At 40.8% G+C, this 22436-nt stretch overlaps 1 protein-coding gene across 1 annotated transcript in view; it reads left to right on the top strand.

Annotated features, from left to right (window-relative positions):
- Positions 1-22436, top strand: part of PTPN21 (protein tyrosine phosphatase, non-receptor type 21) — a 73511-nt gene that overhangs the window by 5455 nt on the left and 45620 nt on the right. The window contains exon 3 of the mRNA XM_014543664.1: positions 19305-19474. Within this exon, the coding sequence (XP_014399150.1) occupies positions 19305-19474 (170 nt within the window). The remainder of the gene's footprint in view (positions 1-19304; positions 19475-22436) is intronic.

The following is a 22436-nucleotide window of genomic DNA, read 5'->3' as shown; positions in this document are numbered from 1 at the left end:
GACGCTCTATCCACTGAGCCAAACCGGTGCTGGCAGTCGGTGGTATTTTATTTCTTAACTGGATGTGTGGGTATATGATGTTTGCTTTTTGGTCTTTTTTTTTTTTGTCTGAGGTATTTTACAATACATTAAGAACCTAATAACAAAGGTTAATATATTCAATTTAGTTGACTTAGGGTTGTTAACTGTTTTCTAAATTCACCGTATTTGAACTATGGAAAGTGACTTTTAAAAAGGGGGAAACAGTTATCCTCATAGGAAAATATTGCTGTTTATTATAGCAACAGCCTCTCAGAGCTGTTGAAATTCTCTGCATATCATTCTGAGTTTCACAACACTTTCCAGAGAAGCTGTGAAAGGCTTTATAGAATTTAAGGGGAATTAGGACATCTTCCCTCCAGTATTGAAACTGTAAGTTATAGAGGTTTGATGGGGGGTGTCATCTGGGCACAGCATCTCCCATGGGAATCGGCACATTCTAGAGCAGCCGTGGGCAAACTACGGCCCTCGGGCCGGATCCGGCCCGTTTGAAATGAATAAAACTAAAAAAAAAAAAAGACCGTACCCTTTTATGTAATGATGTTTACTTTGAATTTATATTAGTTCACACAAACACTCCATCCATGCTTTTGTTCCGGCCCTTCGGTCCAGTTTAAGAACCTATTGTGGCCCTCGAGTCAAAAAGTTTGCCCACCCCTGTTCTAGAGGGAAGTGGTCAGACTGAAAAGCCGAATGTCTCAGGGAGGGAGACCTGTGTCACCCCAGCTCACTGGGAAGGATATATAACCAGGGTGCAGGTTCAGTAATTAACGCCCAGCTGTGGACCCACCAAGGGCCCCGAGTATGTGTGCCATGATTTTCCTGTAGGCAGGCCACTTGGGAGCCAGAGCAACTTGGTGAGCAAGAAATGAGAGAATGGAGGTTGCCCTGAAAACCTTACATATCTTCATAATGGACTGCCTCCAGTTCCTTTGAGTCTGGGTAGTTTTTCTGGGCAGTGCTTAAGGTGGGCACTGGCTCTGTTGGCCTCTTGAGAAGACTGCCTAACAGGGTGATGAACACATTTGCCAGCAGAATCAAAAACACTGGGTTTGGACCCCACTGATTGTGACCTTGGGCAAATGGACTTAATTTCCCAAGTCCACTGTTTCTTCTCTCTAAATTGAGAATCACAGTATGTATCTACTTGATGGTCATTGTGAGGATTCAATGTCAAATGTAAGACGGTTAGCAGAGGACCCGGTATTTAGGGAACTCTCAGTAAGTGTTATTATTACTGTTATTATTTGTGACTCTCCTTTCCACATGGTGGTGACTGACCCTCTCTTCTTCAGATTAACTCTTTCCTTTTGTGCATATCTTTGTTTCTTCCATTTACTAAGAGAATACACGCTTGTTTATAAAATGTTCTTATAGTACAAACAAGTATAGTGGTCGCTGGTAATCACACTTCTTTGGTTACTAAAGGGCTAACTTTTTAGTAGATCACTGTAATTTGGCAGTCATATTTGAGCCACTGTTTCATGCCAACTGAAATTAATTTGTACAATGTCACTGCCTCATTGCCCTAAACAACTGCAGTGGTTCTCAACCTTGGCTGCACATTAGAATCACCTGGGAATCTTTTTAAAATCCTGATTTCTGGGCCTCATCCTCCGGAAATTCTGTTTCTTTGTTATGGGGTGAGGAAACAACATTAGTAACAAAGGATTTTAAAAATCAGGATTTTAAAAAGATTCCCAGGTGATTCTAATGTGCAGCCAAGGTTGAGAACCACTAAACTAGAGCCTTGGTAGGTTTTTACTTCTCTGTTTAGCCTATTTCTTCCCTCTTGTCCTCACTTAGCCACTAGGATTAAAAATAAAAAAGTTTTAAGGAAATTTTGGATTAAGATTTATATGTTTTCTTTAGTGTGTGTCTTTCTCAAGAATTCTTTAAAAATCTTGTTTGATAATCACATTTTTATCACGCTGTCATGGGTTTTAATTAGACCCATTGCAATCTCTTATTTACAGGAGCCTTCCTTGGTCTTAAAGTCCTTATTCAGCTAGGATTTACATGTGGTTGGAGTTTTTAAGTTTTAAATTTCTAAGGAAAGTTATAAAACCCTGAAAGCCTTTTGAAGACAACTTTTGCATAATTTTTGCTATGATTTCTATGTGTTAGTTTTAGAACTTAAATCTTAGACGGCATTTTCTTTCAACTATTTCTGAGTTTTGTTTGTGTATTTCCTCATTGTTGTCTACTTATATGGTACATATACATAATTACAATTTTGAGGTTGAGAGCAATACTCAATCGCTCCTAAAATAACCTCCAAAATATTTTGTTGAATAAGGGGAAAAGTCTAGCAACATTTAGAAGTTCTTACTATGGCCTCTCATTTTAAAATTATAATGATAGGCTTTGATAATTTGGTTACTGTGTTGTGGTTTATCACAGGTCTTCAGAAAAATGTTTTTTTTTCAATTGTATTTGAAGTGCATCACACATAAGTCAGGTTTTTTCTCTTTAGAACATAAGCTTCATCAGAGTAGGACTGTTCTGTCATCACTGCTTGGTATGGTGCCTTGTGCCTTACAGTACATGGTTGCTGAATAAATGTCTCCTTATTTTTAAACTAAGAGTCTTTTTTTGAATTTAGATTGATAAGCATGGACCGCAATTCAGTGTAGTCAGCCTTTATTCACTGCATGATTTTATTTCCTGGAGAAAGTTGAACATTTACTACAAAGTTTTGAATACAACTTGAAAAGCACCTTTTTCTTTAGCCTTTTATTTTTCACTTTGGGGATTTTTTTTGAAACACTTAGAAAATGATCTAGTTTGAACAACCCCCTAAGATAAGATTGCTGTATCAAGGGAGTGTCCACTTGGCTGAACTTTGAACAAATGCGTCTCAGTGTTTTCTGGCCGACGGGAACATTTTTGGCTAAGGGATCTGTTGGAAGGGAGAGGAATCAAGCATATAATGCAAGCCATTACTCTCAAGTGCAACTTTAGAAAGTGCTCTTGGCCTCCAGAGTGTTTTATTTTAAATTAGTGTCTCAGGTATTCCAAATATCCACTGACCTTATGGTGACTGTTACCTGAGTAGACCTCAAGAATTTCAAGCGCATTTCCTTCTGTACTAGCTGTTTTCATTTGGACTCTAAAAATAGCTGAAATATGTGTAAGGTAAAAGTGTAATTACCTGCAAACTTTTTAACCTTTTGGGCTGGTAGTTATTAAATCAGCTATGTATGTTATGAAACCGGTAAGACTGACAAATACTAGTAGGCATGGATCAGTAAATATTTTTAGTTAGATCTATTGAAATATCTGAAACAAATATAAATCTTAAGTTGACCTCTTCCCTTAGATCAGGGGTGGGGAACATCCAGTCCGTGAGCCGTATAAGGCCTTGAGAAATCATTTGGTGTGGCCCTGCCAAGGCAGTAGGGGTGAGTTAATTAAATATTTGACCAAATATAGCAGGCTAATTTTTCAGTTGGTAATTTGGTATGGTCCATGGATGATATTATAAATATCCAAGTGGCCCTTGGCAGGAAAAAAGGTTCCGCACCCACCCCTATCAGATAAAGAACGCTTTCCAAAGTCCAAAGCTGATTATAAGTGAGCAAGGTTTCTTTTCTGATTTTTAGATTATCTGTTACTTTTTTCATTGGGTCTATATAATTAAGAACCGGCCATATAAATATGTATGGAATTATACATACGGATATGGAGATAGTATGCACTTTAGAATAAATAATATATTATCACACAAGTTAATACAGAATTAATTTGGAAATGTGTTTACTTAAAGAAATGGAGTATTATTCAACCTTCACCTCATTACTTTTTTAAAAATTCACCTCATTTCTAGTAAATGTAAAGGCTAACAATCTGAGATGTTATTCTCTTACTAGAGGCCCAGTACATGAAAATTCATGCACTGGAGGGGTGGTCCTTCAGCCCGGCCTGCCCCCTCTCACAGTCCGGGAGTCCTCAGGGGTGGGAGGCGGTCAGGGGAAGGCAACGCCCATCACACCTCTGCTGCTGCCCCTGCCAGCAGCACAAGCCTCGGCCGGCCCTGATTACCTGAGCTTCCGGCTGCCCTGGGTATCTGGGCAGCCGCCATGCAAGGCTTGTCTGTGCCTCAGGCCGGCCCTGGGTGGCTGGGGAGCTGAGGGAACTGGGGGGTCTCTGGAGGAAGGCACATGGAGCAGCCAGGCCCACCTGGGGGCAGGCCCAACCTTGCTGCACACCTGCTGCCCCGGCGGGGCTGAGGGGACTAGGTGCCGCCATCTTTGAGGGCAGGGCAGTCAATTAGCATATTCCCTCCTTATTGGCTTTGGGCGCCGCCATCTTGTGGCTGTGGGTACTGCCATCTTTGAGGGTGGGGCAGCAATTAGCATATTCCCTCCTTATTGGCTGTGGGCACCGCCATCTTTGTGACGGCATGAGGGTCAATGAGCATATTCCCTCTTTATTGGATAGGATTATGGAGAGAATTAGAAATGTCCTTGAGTCTCTCTCACCAACCATCTGCCACGATAGTGTAGTCCCATGATCACATGGAAGTAAGTGTGGTTTTACTCCTGTGGGGAGGTTTATAAGTTGAGTTACAAAATGTCAGATGTGCCCTGACCGGTTTGGCTCAGAGGATAGAGCGTCGGCCTGCGGACTGAAGGGTCCCAGGTTCTATTCCAGTCAAGGGCATGTATCGTGGTTGTGACCAGATAGCACCTTTGTGCCCACCAAGTAGTCAGGCAGTAGGTGTGTGATAATTCTTCAGTGAATGAATGGGTGACTCATGCTTCCCTTATGCATTAACCAAATTCCAGGCCAGTTGTTGAGACTTATGCTTCATTCTTCTTGTCAGATACACACCTACCTTAACATGACACTTCCTTTCCTCTGAACAAGGCCTTTGCTCATGTCACTGTCTTCACAATATGCTGGTGTCTAATTTTGGGGGTCGGGGGGGGGGCAAAATTATGCTCCAAGACTGAGTTTGTCTTTGTCAGCAATTTATTTAACACAGGTTCACTGCGGGAATTTCACAGGCTAGTAGCATGTGGGATGATGCCTCTTAATAAGTCGATGAAGAAATACCAGTACTGTAGCCCGCCTGGCATGACTCAGTGGTTGAGCATCAATCTGTGAACCAGGAGGTCATGGTTTGATTCTGGTTCATTACATATACTTGGGTTTTGGCCTCGACTTCTGCTTGAACTTCGTTAAAGGTAGAGGGGTCATGGACCCCTTGGAGAATGTGATGAAAATGCAGAACTTTGCACACAGTTTCAGGTGGTTCCTGGGTGCTCCCTCCCTCAGTCCATCTGTTAGCTCAGGCTGGGGGCCTAGAAGCCTCTTGGATGAGGCAGTTTTCCCCTTCTCTTGGTTTAACAGATTCTTCCCTAATCTTTCTCCAGAGTGAAGGTGCTGATAGGATGGAATCTTTGTGAGCAATTCAAGGCCTTCATAATTTTAAGACAATAACTTGCTTCTGAAGTATACTCTTCACCCCTTCTCCCAAAAATGCCCTTTTTGTTTGTTTGTGTTGTTTTTTAAAAATATATTTTTATTGATTTCAGAGGGGAAGGGAGAGAGAGAGAGAGAGAGAGAGAGAGAAACATTAAAATGAAGAAAATGAAGCCCTGAAAAACTGGGTAACTTGTTCCACTAATCTGGGTGGTCATATAGCTAATGAGCAAAAGAACCAGAATTTGAGATTATACCTGTCAGACTTCTGCTTGAACTTCGTTAAAGGTAGAGGGGTCATCGACCCCTTGGAGAATGTGATGAAAATGCAGAATTTTGCACACAGTTTCAGGTGGTTCCTGGATGCTCCCTCCCTCAGTCCATCTGTGAGCTCAGGCTGGGGGCCTAGAAGCCTCTTGGATGAGGCAGTTTTCCCCTTCTCTTGGTTTATTGCAGTTCTGGCGGTAGATCCGTGTCTGTCTTCCCTACCAGATAGCACCTTTGTGCCCACCAAGTAGTCAAGCAGTAGGTGTGTGATAATTCTTCAGTGAATGAATGGGTGACTCATGCTTCCCTTATGCATTAACCAAATTCCAGGCCAGTTGTTGAGACTTACGCTTCATTCCTCTTGTCAGATACACACCTACCTTAACATGATACTTCCTTTCCTCTGAACAAGGCCTTTGCTCATATCACTGTCTTCACAATATGCTGGCGTCTAGTTTTGGGGGACGGCCGGGATTGAGCCTGCAACCCTGGCATGTGCCCTGACTGGGAATCGAATCACGACCTCCTGGTTCGTAGGTCGATGCTCAACCGCTTAGCTATGCTGGCCAATGCTCTTTTTGAATGGCCTTCGTATTCAGATCTCAGGAAAGGCCATTTGGGTTATTCCTTTCCTCCCTGGGACAACTTACTATTAATGAAAAAACAAAACAAAACTTTCAAGGAGGGAAGGGAGGAGGCTGTGAGTAGGATTCCTTCATTGCAGTTCTGGCGGTAGATCCGTGTCTGTCTTCCCTACCAGATAGCACCTTTGTGCCCACCAAGTAGTCAAGCAGTAGGTGTGTGATAATTCTTCAGTGAATGAATGGGTGACTCATGCTTCCCTTATGCATTAACCAAATTCCAGGCCAGTTGTTGAGACTTACGCTTCATTCCTCTTGTCAGATACACACCTACCTTAACATGATACTTCCTTTCCTCTGAACAAGGCCTTTGCTCATATCACTGTCTTCACAATATGCTGGCGTCTAGTTTTGGGGGACGGCCGGGGGGCAAAATTATGCTCCAAGACTGAGTTTGTCTTTGTCAGCAATTTATTTAACACAGGTTCACTGCGGGAATTTCACAGGCTGTTAGCCTGTGGGATGATGCCTCTTAATAAGTTGATAAAGAAATACTGTAGCTCACCTGGCATGGCCCAGTGGTTGAGCATTGACCTATGAACCAAGAGGTCATGGTTTGATTCCGGGTCAGGACATATGCTTGGGTTTTGGCCTTGACCGCCAGTGTGGGGTGTGCAGGAGGCAGCCAATCAATGATTCTCTCTCATCATTGATGTTTCTATCTCTCTCTCCCTCTCCCTTCCTCTCTGAAATCAATTAAAAAATATTAAAAAAATAGTATAACGTACTCCAAAGCAGTGATAGATTAATTACACTATTATTCAAGCAAGGGGAGATGAAAGGAATACAGTTTGAGTTTAGTTGAGGTGTACCTTTTACAAGTTGGCACTCAGCTTGGCCCACTGAGAGCTGATGCCCTGTTGCCAGCACAACAGTAAAAATTTCTTGTTGCTAGAGCACGTTGCTGGGGAACGAAGGCGTGGGGTTGACAGGCATGATGTTCTTCTTCGTGAGGCCCCTGCACAGCTTTTGCCACTGCTGGTAGGGGGCACCTTTGCCAGGGCAGGAGTTAATACCCCCAAAGGTCTTTGGAGAGCTATTTAGATCAGCAAAGGGTAGCCTTGCCCAGACCAAACATTCTCAAATAGCCCTCACAAAGTCTTGGTATTTATCATCTAAATGTCTCCTGCCATAGTCATTTCTTCATATATTCTTATCGATAAGCCCCAGTGGAATCCCTCAGCAGCTGAGCTACCGGGTGCTTATCAACCACACAAGAGAGAAACATTGATTTGTTGCTCCACTTATTTTTACATTTATTGGTTGGTTCTTGTATGTGCTCTGACCGGGGATTGAACCCACAACCCATGGCCAGGGCACCTCACTCTTATATCAAAACAACTTTACTTATAAAAACATCTTCATTCTTCGATCAAAACAACTTCACTCTTAAAAACAATTTCAGCTTTTGTCATAAGCAAGTGGATTTGAAATCATATCAAACTGATACAGAACAGCTGGTATAGCAAATATATTCCCATTTGATTTTCTAAGCACTTTGTTCATAAGTAAATGCCACTTAGATTTAGCATTTAATAAACGTGGGATATCTAAAGTCAGTTTAAAATTTTTAAGGTTTAGCTTAAATTGCTGATTTCACTAGAAGAAACTATGCATGTCACAAATTTTATATGTGAGTAGTAGCAGCATGTAGTAGAAATAACTTTTCTATGGAGGGTTTGTGGTACTTTCTGTAAGCTCGCTAAAAGGCGTGCAGTATTTAGATTTATGAATAAGACTCAGTAATTGTGCTATTTTGAACAAGCTTAAACTGAGGAGGGTAAGAAAATATAGTTGTAACTTCGTGCTTGGTGGCAGCAACTCATTTTATTCGTGAATATAAAACAATTTGTCTTTGCTCAGTCCTGTTATAATTATTTAGATGGACCAAACTTTGGCTTGACAAATTACTTTTTAAAAAAAATATATTTTATTGATTTTTTACAGAGAGGAAGGGAGAGGGATAGAGAGTTAGAAACATCCATGAGAGAGAAACATCGATCAGCTGCCTCCTGCACAGCCCCTACTGGGGATGTGCCCGCAACCAAGGTACATGCCCTTGACCAGAATTGAACCTGGGACTCTTCAGTCCACAGGCTGACGCTCTAGCCACTGAGCCAAACTGGTCAGGGCTTGACAAATTACTTTTAATGTCAAGTGAATTTTCAGCAGATTGAATTCAACTGATTGACAAAGCGGGGTTTTGTAGGCAACAAGGTAGAGTTTGGGTTCCAGGTGAACTTGGATTCAAATCCCTGCACTACCTGTGTGACCAAGGAAACCATGGATTTTGTTTCTTTCATATGTGATATGGTTACATGTGGTAGTAAGAATGATCGCTAATTATTGGGTACTGACCATAAGCCAAGTGCTGAAATAGATGCTTGGCTAGATGTTTAATTTAACCCTGCGTGTGATTGACTTCCTTCCTCCTCGCTCCATCTCAGCGATGGAGTGGACCCAAGGGACAGTGTCCAGACCAAGGGGAGGTTCTGACGCAAGGCACTTGTTAACTGTCAACTCTGTGTTATTTTTGTGTGTGTGTGCAAAGTTATTTTTCTTTAGCTATTTCCATTTTCTATTACATCATGTACATTTGTTCTTTAGTTAGAATAATTTACTGAGAAAAAATGGATTGAAGAAAAGTGACTTGGTGTTATTAAAATTTTTTTTATTACATTTATTGGGGTAAAATCCTATATAATAAAAGGGTAATATGCAAATCAACCGAATAGCAGAACCAACCAGTCGCTATGACGCACACTGACCACCAGGGGCCAGACACTCAATGTAGGAGCTGCCCCTAGCCCGCAGGCCCCGATCACCTGTTTGGGGCCTGCTGGCCAACCTCTCAGTCCCTTACCCCAGCCAGGAGGCTCTGATCGCCCAATGGCAAACGGGGAACTAGGGGTAGGTGGTGGCGGACGCAGGCGGCGCCAGGCCAATGCCCCCGCCCCGCCAGTCACCCCACACACAGAGGGCAACTGGCTTGGTGGATGGGGCTGGTGAGCAGGCAAGAACAGCCAACCTCTTGGTCCTTCCCTGGCTGTCAGGCACCGATCACCTGATGGTGAATGGGGAACCAGGGGTGGGTGGTGGCAGGGGCGGGGCTGGCTGCAGGCAGCCAGGGAAGATGGCTCTGATTGCAGGCCAGGCCTAGGGATCGTACCCGTGCACGAATTTCATGCACCAGGCCTCTAGTTGGTTAATAACATTATATAAATTTCAGGTGTACAACTTTATAATACAACATCTGTGTACCACCTGAAGTCTAGTCTCCTTCCGAGGTGTTATTATTGTTAGCCAATTAAATCAATTACATCACTGAGAATTAAGATATTCACTGTAACAGAGTTTGGTATGAATTATCTAGAGAATAACTACTCACCCATATTTTGCACTTACACATAATATTTAGACAAGCGCATATTTGACTTGTCTGTATTTTTATTACTGGCTCCTAATTTGAAGTCAAATTTATGTTTGAATGGTTACTTAATGAAAAGAACACTTATAGATTCTATATTACAGCATGATAACAGGAAGAAATGAAGCCTGTTTTATATCTAATATTATATATTATTATACGTATAACATTTGTTGTCCACTACTAGAACATAGACTTTACTGTACACTACTGTGCCCCCTCTGCCTGGCTGTGCAAGTAGTCAGTGACAGCCCCCAACTAGGATTCAGGTCCTCCAGCTCCAGGTTTGGCATTTTTCCTCAATAGAACACTACTTTTCCTTCAAGCCATTGCCATTTTCCTTAAAAAAACAACAACCAACAATCCAAGTGTTGGTGTTTTCTAATAATTTATTTTAAAAGGAAAAGTTACCAATGACAAAACCCTGTTAACGAAGGAAGTATTTAGGTGTAGAATTTCCTATATGAAAGAAGATGGAATATGAAGTTTTATACTAGTTAAGGGGATTTGAAGACTATGAGAATGAGAGCTAATATTCCTTGAGTATGTATCGTGTATGAGACCCTCTTCCAAGTGCTTTAAATGTTTTCACTTATTTTGATCCTCAAGAATCCTGTGAGGCACTATGATATTCTTCTCTATTTTACAGATGGGTAGACTGAGACTCAGAGGTATTAAGTCACTTGCTCATGGTTTACATGGCAGGAATCACAACTGGAGGAGTAGTTCTGGCTCCTTGATGGGCATCTTTCTTCCCGACATGTAGCCTTGGGCAAGTGACAGGTGTTCTGACAGCCATGGAGCTGGTGCCTCAAGGACAGCCTGCTACACTGCAGCCTCCCAAAGCTGATGGAGAGTGTTTTAAGTACCCTTGAGATATTTGTTATCATTTATTTTAATTAGTACAGTTTATTATCTTGCTTAAAATATGCTTTTAAAGTCACATCAGGCTAAGACGAGATTCTTTCTTAAAATGAATTATGACCCATATTCATTTATAGTTCCCAAATCCTCTTTCTAATTCCCTTTATCTCTTTATGGCCCTCCACGGTGACCACATCAGAACCATTTCTGAGAAGGGACATGAATCATGATTAGCCAGCAAGACGAGGTTGGCAATGAATGCCTGACATGCTGGGGGCAGAGCTGGTTGGTAGGAAACCTTTTGTAAGCTTGTTCCCTGGTGGAGTCGAAGCATCAGGCTGATGAAATACATCCCAGGAGAGTTCCCTTCTGAGAGTTTTTCCATGCAGTATCTGGTTGCACGGCTGTTGGATGGACTTGGGGGCTTCTGGGGCCTCAATGTGTATACAAACAAGGAAGCCTGGGAGAACTAGTGAGCCCATTGCGGTTCTTGCTGCCGTTCCTGATGAGCTGGATCACTGGGATTCAGCTGCTGTGCCCACGGGTGTATTTCCACCTGTTACAGCAGTTCACACCAAAGTGTTTCCATGCTGCCACCTGGGAATTCCTGGCATGGGGACAAGGCGACTGACTATTAATTGTTCCATTTTAATTCCTCTTTTGCAGGTCATGATTCTATCATTTAACCTTTATTGTTTGTCTCTTCTCCCCCACTCCTCCCAGTAAGACTTTTATCATTATACTAGAGGCCTGATGCACGAAATTTGTGCATGGGTAGGGTCCCTAGGCCTGGCCGGCGATCAGGGCCGATCTGTGGGGTGACCAGAGGGGCAATCAGGGGCCCCCGCTGGCACCCGCCTTGGCTGGTCTGCAGCATGTGGGCTGGGGCAGCTCCTGCATTGAGCATCTGCCCCCTGGTGGTCAGTGCGCATCATAGTGACCAGTCGTTCCATCGGTTGTTCCGCCATTTGGTCGATTTGCACATTAGGCTTTTATTATATAGGATTCCTTGAATATAGGATAGTTGGATATAGGATAATGAATAGTGGGTAATTCCTATTATCCTTAATAGTAATACATATTTATGGTCAGTTCAACTATTCTACTTTTAAATATAATGAAAATACCTAGTCCTTTATATTTTTTAAATAGCACCTTTTGGAATAAAATGTAACTGGTATTATGGTACTTAAACAATTAAAAAATATTGAGTGTATATTTCTGAGTTATGTACCATCCATGCCTTATTCCTCAGTGAGGAACATAGTTTAAAAGGAAATTCATTAAAGCCATAAGTGTGCCCTTTGTTAAATGGAACTTTATATTGTTAATAAAAGGGATAATAGCCTTTTTGTATTAAAAGAGGAAATAACTTTACTGTTTTCTTGGGACATTTGTGTACGTGGAAGAAGTGTTTACTGTAACTAGAAAACCACTTTGTAAATATGTGGAATGAAGAGTTACTTCATGTACGATGAAACCATGATTTGCAAGTGTTGATTAATGAAGAAAACAGCATAGCTTTTAGTAACAGAAATCTAGGAGTTTCTTCATGTGTATCTGTTTAGTATTTTAACCACAAAAATAATTTACTTGATTTTATAACCTTCAGCTCTTTAATGGCAATACTAATTTAAGAACAGTGAAGCGACTGTATTGTTTTTTTTAGGGCAATGGAAAATATGTTGGGTAATATTTTTTCAGGCAATAGAAATTAACTTTGACTACATTCTTTCTTAAAATGAATTAAGGCCCATATTCATTTAAAATGGATTTATCCTCTTTCTAATTCCCTTTATCTCTTTGTGGTCCTTCATGGTTACCACTTTCTGAGTCACATGAAACAGATATAATTTTAACCTGACAAAAGTGAATGTCAGAAAAATAAGCAGCTATTTCTAAATATACTCATTTCAGCTCTTCTTTTCATTTTTACATTGTGCAGTTAACACTTCGAAGAATACTGCTCACACTGCTCAATACTATGGTAAACCAAGATAGAAAGAATAACTAAGACTCAAATTCAGGAAAACATGGAACAAACTTTTCCTGTGAATTAATTGAAATTTTAAAACTGGAGTATGGGCCAAATTAGACTGAGGTTATCTGTCTTTAAATAAAAAGAGAACAGTTATGAATGATCTAAAACATAGACATTTGTGAATTAAGCTAATAAGCAAACCTGCAAAGGCCCAAGTTTAGAGATCTGAATAAAGAGAAATCTGCCTGATTCTATTGGAATGGGATATAAGAAATGGCCCTGGATATAACAAACTAGACAGCTAAAATAATTAAAGTATGGGAGGCTTGGCTTACCCTTAGGTATGTGGGTCCTAAACAAATGGACCTTTTATGTGGTTGGTACAAGATAGAGCATGTTAGCCTTTGTATGGAAACTGTGTGCAGGAACATCTCAGTTATTTCTATCATTTTGGGGCAGTAAAATGTATGTACTAACATCTTTGCATTTAATCCTAGCCTAGTCTTTAAAAACATGTCAGTATCATTTTAACTTTATAATTGAATATATTTCTGTGTAGCACTTCTTGGTATCTGACCTCCCCTATATTTTGTTTGTCTTTCTTTCCCTGTTGGAATGTAAGTGACATCAGGGCATGGATTGTGTTCTTTTCCTCAGTGTTGTGTCCCTATAAGGGTTCGACACATAGTAGGTGTTCAATCAGTATTCATTGAATGAATAGATGAATTTTTCTAAGACAGTCCATTTTTCTTAGGAAGTACAATATGTATTTTTTGAAGGATGTTCGTACTGTGTTTTGGGATCATTGGGTTCTTCATAGCATCTTATTGTTCAGGAGAGTAAATAGAGAAGGTATGAGCAGTCATCTATGTAGATAGTGATCCCAATTCATGCCTTGGACTTTCTTTTAATAAATCCCCGAAGTTGGCTTGTCATTGGACTCTTTTTCCTGGAAGTGAAATGTTACGACAGCAACAAAATCTGGTTATTTGAGGCCATCCGTTACTTGGGTTTCAGTTTAATAAAAGTTTCAGTATAATTCGAAGATGAAGATACACTTTTGATTGTTATATTTCTGAGTCCTCATATGTGCTAGGGTGTAGTGATATTGCACATTAATTATCACCTTGACTGTAAAACAGATCATATACTGCCTGACCAAGGACACAAGAAAATGGATTACAATTAAACAGAAAAGGACAATATATATTGTCTGCTTTGAGGCAGTGTGACCACCATACTCACTGCTGAGAGGAAGAAGTACAATGCTTCATTATTTATGACAGACTCAGTGTAGAGGTAAGAGCTGGGCTTGAATTAGGTTAATACTTGTTCACCACCCTTGTTAGATGATCTCTCCTGGGAAAGGCTTTATCGGGTGCTATCTCCTCTCATCTCGTTCCTGATGAAACGTCTGCTGACTTCTGCCTCATCTAAGAAAAGCATCAGGATAAAATTATAGTTGCCATTTTATATGGGATTAACCAGTATCAAACTCAGTGCATCAGTGGCTTAAAAAACCCTCCCGCTAATTTGTGCGTCCTTCTGCTCTGCCTTAAAAATAGTACAACTAACAAGACTCTTAAAATAATTAGACAAGAAATGACTTGGGGCTTAGGAAAGGGTTCACATTCTGGCAGGATTTGGACCTGCTTATAACCATCGGTGTCTCTTTAGACGACTGTGATTTGGGACACACCTTCCACCTGAGCTCAAAAATTTGTAGCTGTGTTTTCTCCTGAACAAAAAGCTTAGTTACCGAATCACTTTGTTCTCTGAGTAAATGTTGGTTCATGTAAACCCTATTGTGCCTGTAAAGAAGCCAACTTTTTTAACCACATAACTTTTGTTTTTACTGTTGTTTACACAGCAGGCACAATTATCCATACCATTTTAGGAGAGTAGCTAGTAAAATTTTAAACAGCTTATAAAGAAATCCTTGAGCAACTTTAGTAAGACTACTGATGTGTTTGTTTAGAATAAAATAGGAAAGAACCGGTGAAGGTAAAAGTATCTCACCGTGAAGAAATTTCACAAAAACCTATTGACTGGTCATTGAGAAGTGTTCTGAGGATGCTGGAAGATTCAGTTATTTAGAGGCTTCTCTTGGAGTGAGTTTTCCCACAGGCCTAGTCAGCTTGCTTTGGTCATCGGTGAGAGCAGACAGAGCTGTGGGGCAAGGGAAGCCATGTGGATTCTTACTAGGAAAGGTCCTGGGGAATAAAGAAGGAGTGATGGGAGGCATCACCTGAGAGCCAATAATTAAAGGCTAGTTCCTGGGAACATTTTAATTACAGTTAAACCAAGCCCATAAACACTACAGGGCATGCATAGCCCAGAAGATTCGGATTCAAGGAAGAGAAGACACATGATTCTGGGCAACTATCCTAGGCCAAGTAATGACTGGTAAGAGTCAAAATTTAGGACACATGGGGGCCTGTCTGCACTAAGGTTTCTGTATGGAAAAAAAAAGTTCCTGCTATATCTTAACTTTAAATAGAGGAAGACCAAAGGATAGATATTAGGAAGCAAAAAATCCAATTAACTCATGGCTAGCCTCATCTATTTCTGGCTCATTTTTTTTCCTTAGACTGTTTCAAACACACTGAATTTGACCTACAGTGGGGCCTTGACTTACGAGTGTCCTGACTAACGAGTTTTTCGAGATACGAGCCGTCTCTTGGCTGATTTTTTGCTTTGAGTTGCGAGCTAAAATTCGGGTTACGAGCCAGCTTCAGATACCCCACCGCTAGTTGGCGCAGCGAACGTCACAGTGAACGCCACAACATCAGCCCAGCATCACGTGTCTCACTCGTTCACAATTGATTTGACATACGAGTAATTTGAGTTACGAGCTCCGTCACGGAACGAATTAAACTCGTAAGTCAAGGCCCCACTGTATTTATAAATTTAAAAAAGTCTGTACTTAATTTTAGTCGTTAGTGGGGTTTTTTGTGTGTGTGTGTTCTGTTCTTTAAAAAAATCTTTTTCGAGATGAAATTCACATAAAAAATTAACGATTTAAAAATAAACCATGTAGTGATTTAGTACATTCACAATACCTACTCTCTCTAGTTTCAAAACATTTCGTTACCCTGAATGGAAACCCTGCACGCGTTAATCAATTGCTCTCCTTTCTTCCAACCCACTCTCCAAGCCATCAGTCTCCTTTCTGTTTCTGTTGCTCAGGATTTATCTATTCTGAATATTTTGTTTAAATGGAATCATACAATATGTGACCTTTTGTATCTGGCTTCTTCCTCTTAGTATAATGTTTTTGCAAATCATCCACACTGTAGGATGTGTCAGTGCTGCTTTTTCATGGCTGAATAATGTCCCATTGTTTGTATATTCCAAAATCTACGGATCCTTTCTTCTACTGATGGACATTTAAGTTGTTTCCATCTTCTGGCTATTGCAAATAGCCCTTCTATGAGCATGCTTGTACATGTATTTGAGTATCTGTTTTCAGTTCTTTTGGTTATATATCTAGGAGTGGAACTGCTGGTTCATATGATGATTAATACGTTTAACTTTTGAGGAACGATCAAACTATTTTCCATTGTGGCTGAACCATTTTACATTCCCACTGGCAATGTATAAAGGTTTTAGGTTCTTCACATCCAATATCTCATTGTGGTTCTGAGTTATATTTGCCTAGTGACTAATGACATGAAGCTTGTTTCATGTGCACTTGGCCATTTGTATATGTTCTTTGGGTAAATATCTCTTCAAGTCCTTTGCCCTTTTTAAAATTGAGTTGTCTTTTTGTTGTGCAAGAGTTCTTTATATATTCTAGATACTAGATATGTGATTTGCAGATATCTTTTCCCATTCTGTGTAGTTTGCGCCTTTTTTACTTTCTTGATTTGGACCTTTGATGCACATAGTTTTTAATTTTGATGAAGTGAAATGTATCTGTTGTTTCCTTTGTTGCTCAAGCTTTCTGTGTCATTATCTAAGGATCTATTTTAAAGTTATGAAGATTTACCTCTATGGTTTCTGCTAAAGAGTTTATAGTTCTTATATTTAGGTTGTTGATCCAGTTTGAGTTACTTTTAATACATGGTGAGAAGTGTAGGGACCTAACTTCAGTTGTTGACTATTTGTTGAAGAGACTGTTCTTTATCCACTGAATGGTCTTGGCACTCTTGTCTAAAATCAGTTGACCATAGATGTGTGGCTTCATTTCTGGACTCCATTCTTATACCAATACCTCACTGTTCTGATTAAGGTAGCTTTGTAGTAAGTTTTAAAATCAGAAAGTGTGAGTCCTCCAACTTTGTTCTTTTTTAAATATTGTTTTGGCTATTCCATATGCATTTGAGAATTGGCTCTTCCATTTCTGTGAAAATAGCTGTTGGCATTTTGATAGGGATTGCATTTGAATCTGTAGATCATTTTGGGGAGTTTTGCCATCTTAGCAAACTTAAGTGTTCAATCCATTTACATGGTATGTCTTTCAATTTAATTTCTTTCAGCATTGTTTTGTATTGTTCAGTACAGAAGCCTTTTCACCTCCATGGTTAAATTTATTTCTAGATGTTTATACTTTCTTCATTTTCTTTTTGAATTTTTCATCCCTGGTGTATAGAATCTATACTGATCTTTGCTTGGAGATCTTATACCCTGCGATTTTGCTGAATTTATTAGCTCTAGTAGTTTTGTTTTGTTTTGGTGAGGGCATCTTTGGGATTTTAAAAAAAATGTTTTTCTTGATTTTTTTTTTTTAGAGAGAGAAGGCAGATGGAGAGAGGGAAACATCAATCGGCTGTCTCCTGGATTGAACCTCCAATCCAGACACCTGCCCTAACCAGGAATTGAACTAGCTACTACCAACTGAGCCACACAGGCCAGGGTGATATATATATTTTTAATAATAAAGGATCATGTCTTCAGTGTATAGCGATAGTTTTACTTCTTTCCAGTTTGGATGCCTTTATTTCATTTTCTTACCTGGAGAGAATTTTCCAGTACAGTTGAATAGCAGTGGTGAACATGAGCATACTTGTCTTATTCCTGATCCTGGGGGGAAAGATTTTAGTTTTTCACTATTGTGTATGATGTTAGATATGGGTTTTCTTAAGTGCTCTTGAAAAATAAAATTTATTAAAGTACCTTTTGCATAAAAGATTAAATAGCATTAAAAAATTCAGTTCCTCAGCTGCACTAGCCACATTCCCAGTGCTCAATAGCCACATGTGGCTAGTGGCTGCTGTATTGGAGAGTGCAGGTAAGAGAATATTTTCATCATCATAGAAGGTTCTATTTGGTAGTGTTTCTGTAGAGCCTAGGACAAAGCAGCGAGTTTTGTAATGACCTTGACCGTAAATTGATTGGGAAGAGGTAAATATTAGCAGTGGCCCGAGGCTGTCCTTTCAACCCTTAAGTGCATTAATGCCCTTTCAGGTTGACCATGCTCAGGGCTAGTATTGATTTACCTGAACAGTTTCGTTACACAGCAAGTGAGATCTAAATGTCTGGGCATTTAAAAAAAAACACCTGTGGGTAACTTAAATAACTTAAAATAACAAGTTATTTTACTGCTTTAGGTATAATTTTGTGTGTGTGTGTGTGTGTGAGAGAGAGAGAGAGAGAAAGAGAGGGAGAGAGAGAAAAAAAGAGAGAGGTAATGTATCTCCATGGCCTACAGTTGCTTTAAGTTTGTATCTAATGAACTTTTGGAGGCAAAGAGGAGTTGCAGTTATGCAATTGCACTAGTATTACTAGAATTTAGGATACTTACACAGACTTATCTATATATATAAAAGCCTAAGTGACCGTTATGACCGAACGACCAGAACGACTGGTCGACCAGTTGCTATGATGCGCACTGACCACCAGGGGGCAGATGCTCAATGCAGGCGCTGCCCCCTGGTGGTCAGTGCACTCCCACAGCCAACCTCCCATGGTCCCTTCCCCCTGCTGGCCGTCTCCCACACCATAGGCCGCCATCGTTGGCCAGGGCGAGGGACCCCACCCGTGCACGAATTCGTGCACCAGGCTTCTAGTTTATTTATAGAAGCCAAATTTGAGAGTAGCGAAAGGTTGGATGAGCATTGTCTCTTCAGAATTCTACTAGGTAGCCTAGCCGGTGTGTGGCTTAGTTGTTTGAGCATCATCCCATGCACTACAAGGTTGTCAGTTTGATTCCCAGTCAGAGCATAAGCCCGGGTATCGATGTTTCTACCTCTCTCTTCCTTTCCCTTCCTCTCTCTGAAATCAATTTTAAAAAAAAGAATTCTACTAGGTAGACCCCCAGTTATGTTTATTATAAAACATTAATTATAATACACTTAGTATTTCAATATTTTTTAGCATATGGTTTTTGTTAAAAACTGTATGTAAAATTTCAGAGCACCCACTACATTCTGCTGTCTAGGCCATGAAGGCATTTTTTTGGTGCACGGTTGAAGAAATAGTCTGCAAGAGTAATTGACTTCTCACCTTTTTTCCCCTGAATACGAGTACCTAGCTATAGATAGGTCTTAACTCTTTTTTTTTCCCCCCTTCAGGTTTTGCTATTGTCCCTTTCTGAGAAGTGAAACAATAGGAGATGGCTGTCACGTGGTCCCAGGTCATGGATTAGAGCAATTGAAGTAGAGAGACCCTTTTGTACATTTCTGCCTCCTTCAGTGACCTTCCCTCTTTCCAGATCACGTACTTCAGCCTCTGGTACTACAACAAGCAGAACCAGCGCCGGTGGGTGGATTTGGAAAAGCCTCTGAAGAAGCAGCTGGATAAGTACGCCTTGGAGCCCACCGTCTCCTTCGGAGTGGTGTTCTATGTGCCTTCCGTGTCCCAGCTGCAGCAGGAGGTCACCAGGTGAGAGAGTCCATGCTCTGTTTTCAGGAAATGACCGAGTGTGATTGGAAAAGTGAAAGGAAGGTTGCAGTCAGGAGATCAGGCTGACCTTTGCCCTCCCGCCCCACATTTTCAGCCACAGTGTCACGTGGAGGTTCTGGTATGTGGTGTGTCAGAATGCCTTACTGTGTTTGCATGAGTTACGGCTTCACTGGGCACAAAGGAGTGATTAAGGGGAAAACACTTCTACCCTGGCTGTGAACTCTTCTCGTAGTGATGTCATCTTTAGTGTGTGTATTGATTTGTTTCTGACCTTTCTAACAACGAAAAGAGGGAGGGGGAAAAATTAAAATTAGTCACAGAATCTGTGTTCCTCCTTCAAGAAAGTGTGCAGCAGGGTTCTCACAGTTCTTTGACTCCAGTGGCAGTGTGGGGTAGTGACGTGGAGGGGGAGAAGGAGAGGCGGGAGGTGTTGAAGGTCTGAAAATGTTGGCTAATATGTGCCCCTCCCCCCCCCCATGTTTAAAAAAATAGGAGTGTTTTAGTTATAAAGTCATGGCACAATGAGGACTCAGCCACAGTGTCACGTGGAGGTTCTGGTATGTGGTGTGTCAGAATGCCTTACTGTGTTTGCATGAGTTACGGCTTCACTGGGCACAAAGGAGTGATTAAGGGGAAAACACTTCTACCCTGGCTGTGAACTCTTCTCGTAGTGATGTCATCTTTAGTGTGTGTATTGATTTGTTTCTGACCTTTCTAACAACGAAAGGAGGGAGGGGAAAAAATTGAAATTAGTCACAGAATCTGTGTTTCTTCTTCAAGAAAGTGTGCAGCAGGGTTCTCACAACTCTTTGACTCCAGTGGCAGTGTGGGGTGGTGACGTGGGAGGGGGAGAGGGAGAGGCGGGAGGTGTTGAAGGTCTGAAAATGTTGGCTAATATGTGCCCCTCCCCCTCCCCCGTGTTTAAAAAATAGGAGTGTTTTAGTCATAAAATCATGGTACAATGAGGACAGACATTTTTTTTTAAGACGCTCTATCCACTGAGCCAAACCAGTTTCAGCGAGGACAGACTTTTTTTAATTTTAACAGAATGGAATGATGAAATTTGTATATTACAAAGGTCACCAATCATAGAAGGTAGATTAGAGGTGGCAAGACTGTAGGCAGGACACCAGTTAGTAATGTACACTCCATAATCTGGGCAGAATGGAATGATGAAATTTGTATATTACAAAGGTCACCCATCATACAAGGTAGATTAGAGGTGGCAAGACTGTAGGCAGGAGACCAGTTAGTAATGTACATGCCATAATCTGGGCTTTAGTGTAGAATGTGGACCTGAACAAAGGCATTTCATTCGCTGTGGGGAGGGCTGAGAGAGAACAGGCCCTGTAGATTCAACCAGTATGATTACACATTAATTGGGTATAGCAGAACCTAATAGATACTAGTAAGTTGCATCAGTAAGGATTAGGTATGGCTAAGGATGTATTTTCATTGTTACAAATTGAACATAATTAAAGCATAGTGATTAATCACAAAACAATATGTAATTATATATGTGTTTTCCGATGGTCTTAGGCGACCCCTGTGAAAGGGTCGTTCGACCCCCAAAGGGGTCGGGACCCACAGGTTGAGAACCGCTGGTGTAGAATGTGGACCTGAACAAAGGCATGAGCTGTGGGGAGGGCTGAGAGAAAACAGGCCCTGTAGATTCAACCAGTATGATTACCCATTAATTGGGTGTAGCAGAACCTGATAAGTTGCATCAGTAAGGATTAGGTATGGCTGTATATAACAAAAGCCCTTAATACCTTTGACTTCTCCCGTGAAAGAAGTCCAGAGGTCAGCCCTGCAGGGCTCCTAGGACAGCTCCACCAAGTCTTCAAGGACCCATGCTCTGTCTCTTACTGTTCCACCATCCTCAGCGTGTTCGTGTTCTTTCCATTCACTACGTAACCTCAGAGCCAAAGGATCCTGGAGATCACCTCGCTGTTGCATTCACCTTCCAGGGAGTAGAAGTGTAAACTGGGCTCTCCTCTCAGCAAGTCATGCTGCTCTAAGGGGCCTTTCCCATTCCTCAGCCACACTCTCCACATTGTAAGTGTGGCTAACGGCTGCCCTCTGACAGCACAGATATACACCATTGTCACCCCCGCAGAAAGTTCTGTTAGACAACACTGCTCTCTCCATCTAGCAGTTAGTTCACAGGAGAAGGGATGAACACATCACATGTCCCCATGAGAGTATACAATCAGGCAAACCGAGAATGTGGAAAATTCTACATGATAAACCACATTATTTTGTCTATAAGTAACATGAAAATAAAGAGGAGGCATTTTTTTCCTAAAATTAAGAGAAATTTAGAAATAATCAAATGTAATTTGTGGACTTTGTTGGGATCCTGATTTAAAAAACAGCAACTGTAAAAAGACTGTCGACGCAATCACAAAAATTGTACATGGACTGGGTATTAGATAGTGTTAAGGCATTATAAGTCATTTATTTTGTTGGGTATGTTAAGTGTGTGTGTGTGTGTGTAAGCTGACCTTTAGGGATATATACTGAAGTATTTGTTATGGTACATGTACATCTGGGATTTGCTGTAAAACACTTGGGGTCAGGGAGGGGAGAGCATAGAGGAGACATGGTAGGCATAAAGTTGGCGATTGGTGAGGCTGCATACTAGGGCTATGGGAGATTTTGTACTTATTGTCTGTATATCTTTCAAAATTTCTATAATAAAACAAATATATAAAAATAAAAATGTCTGTACGTTAGCCTTCTATTACTAACCTAAGAAAAACAGGTGAAAACTACCTGCTGCACATTATTTAAAATTTCTGTTGTGCAAAATGAGGCACCTAATCTATTATAATTATTTAATGTAATATATATTTAATTTTATTTTATTGTTTAAGGTATTACAAATAGTAGTACATGTCTCCTTTTTTCCCCATTGACCTTCCCCCAGCCTCCCCTC

The sequence above is a fragment of the Myotis brandtii genome, unplaced genomic scaffold (assembly GCF_000412655.1).
Source record: "Myotis brandtii unplaced genomic scaffold, ASM41265v1 scaffold332, whole genome shotgun sequence".
Lineage (NCBI taxonomy): Eukaryota > Metazoa > Chordata > Mammalia > Chiroptera > Vespertilionidae > Myotis > Myotis brandtii.
The sequence above is the reverse complement of the archived record's forward strand: the minus strand, read 5'-3'. Positions and strand labels throughout refer to the sequence as shown.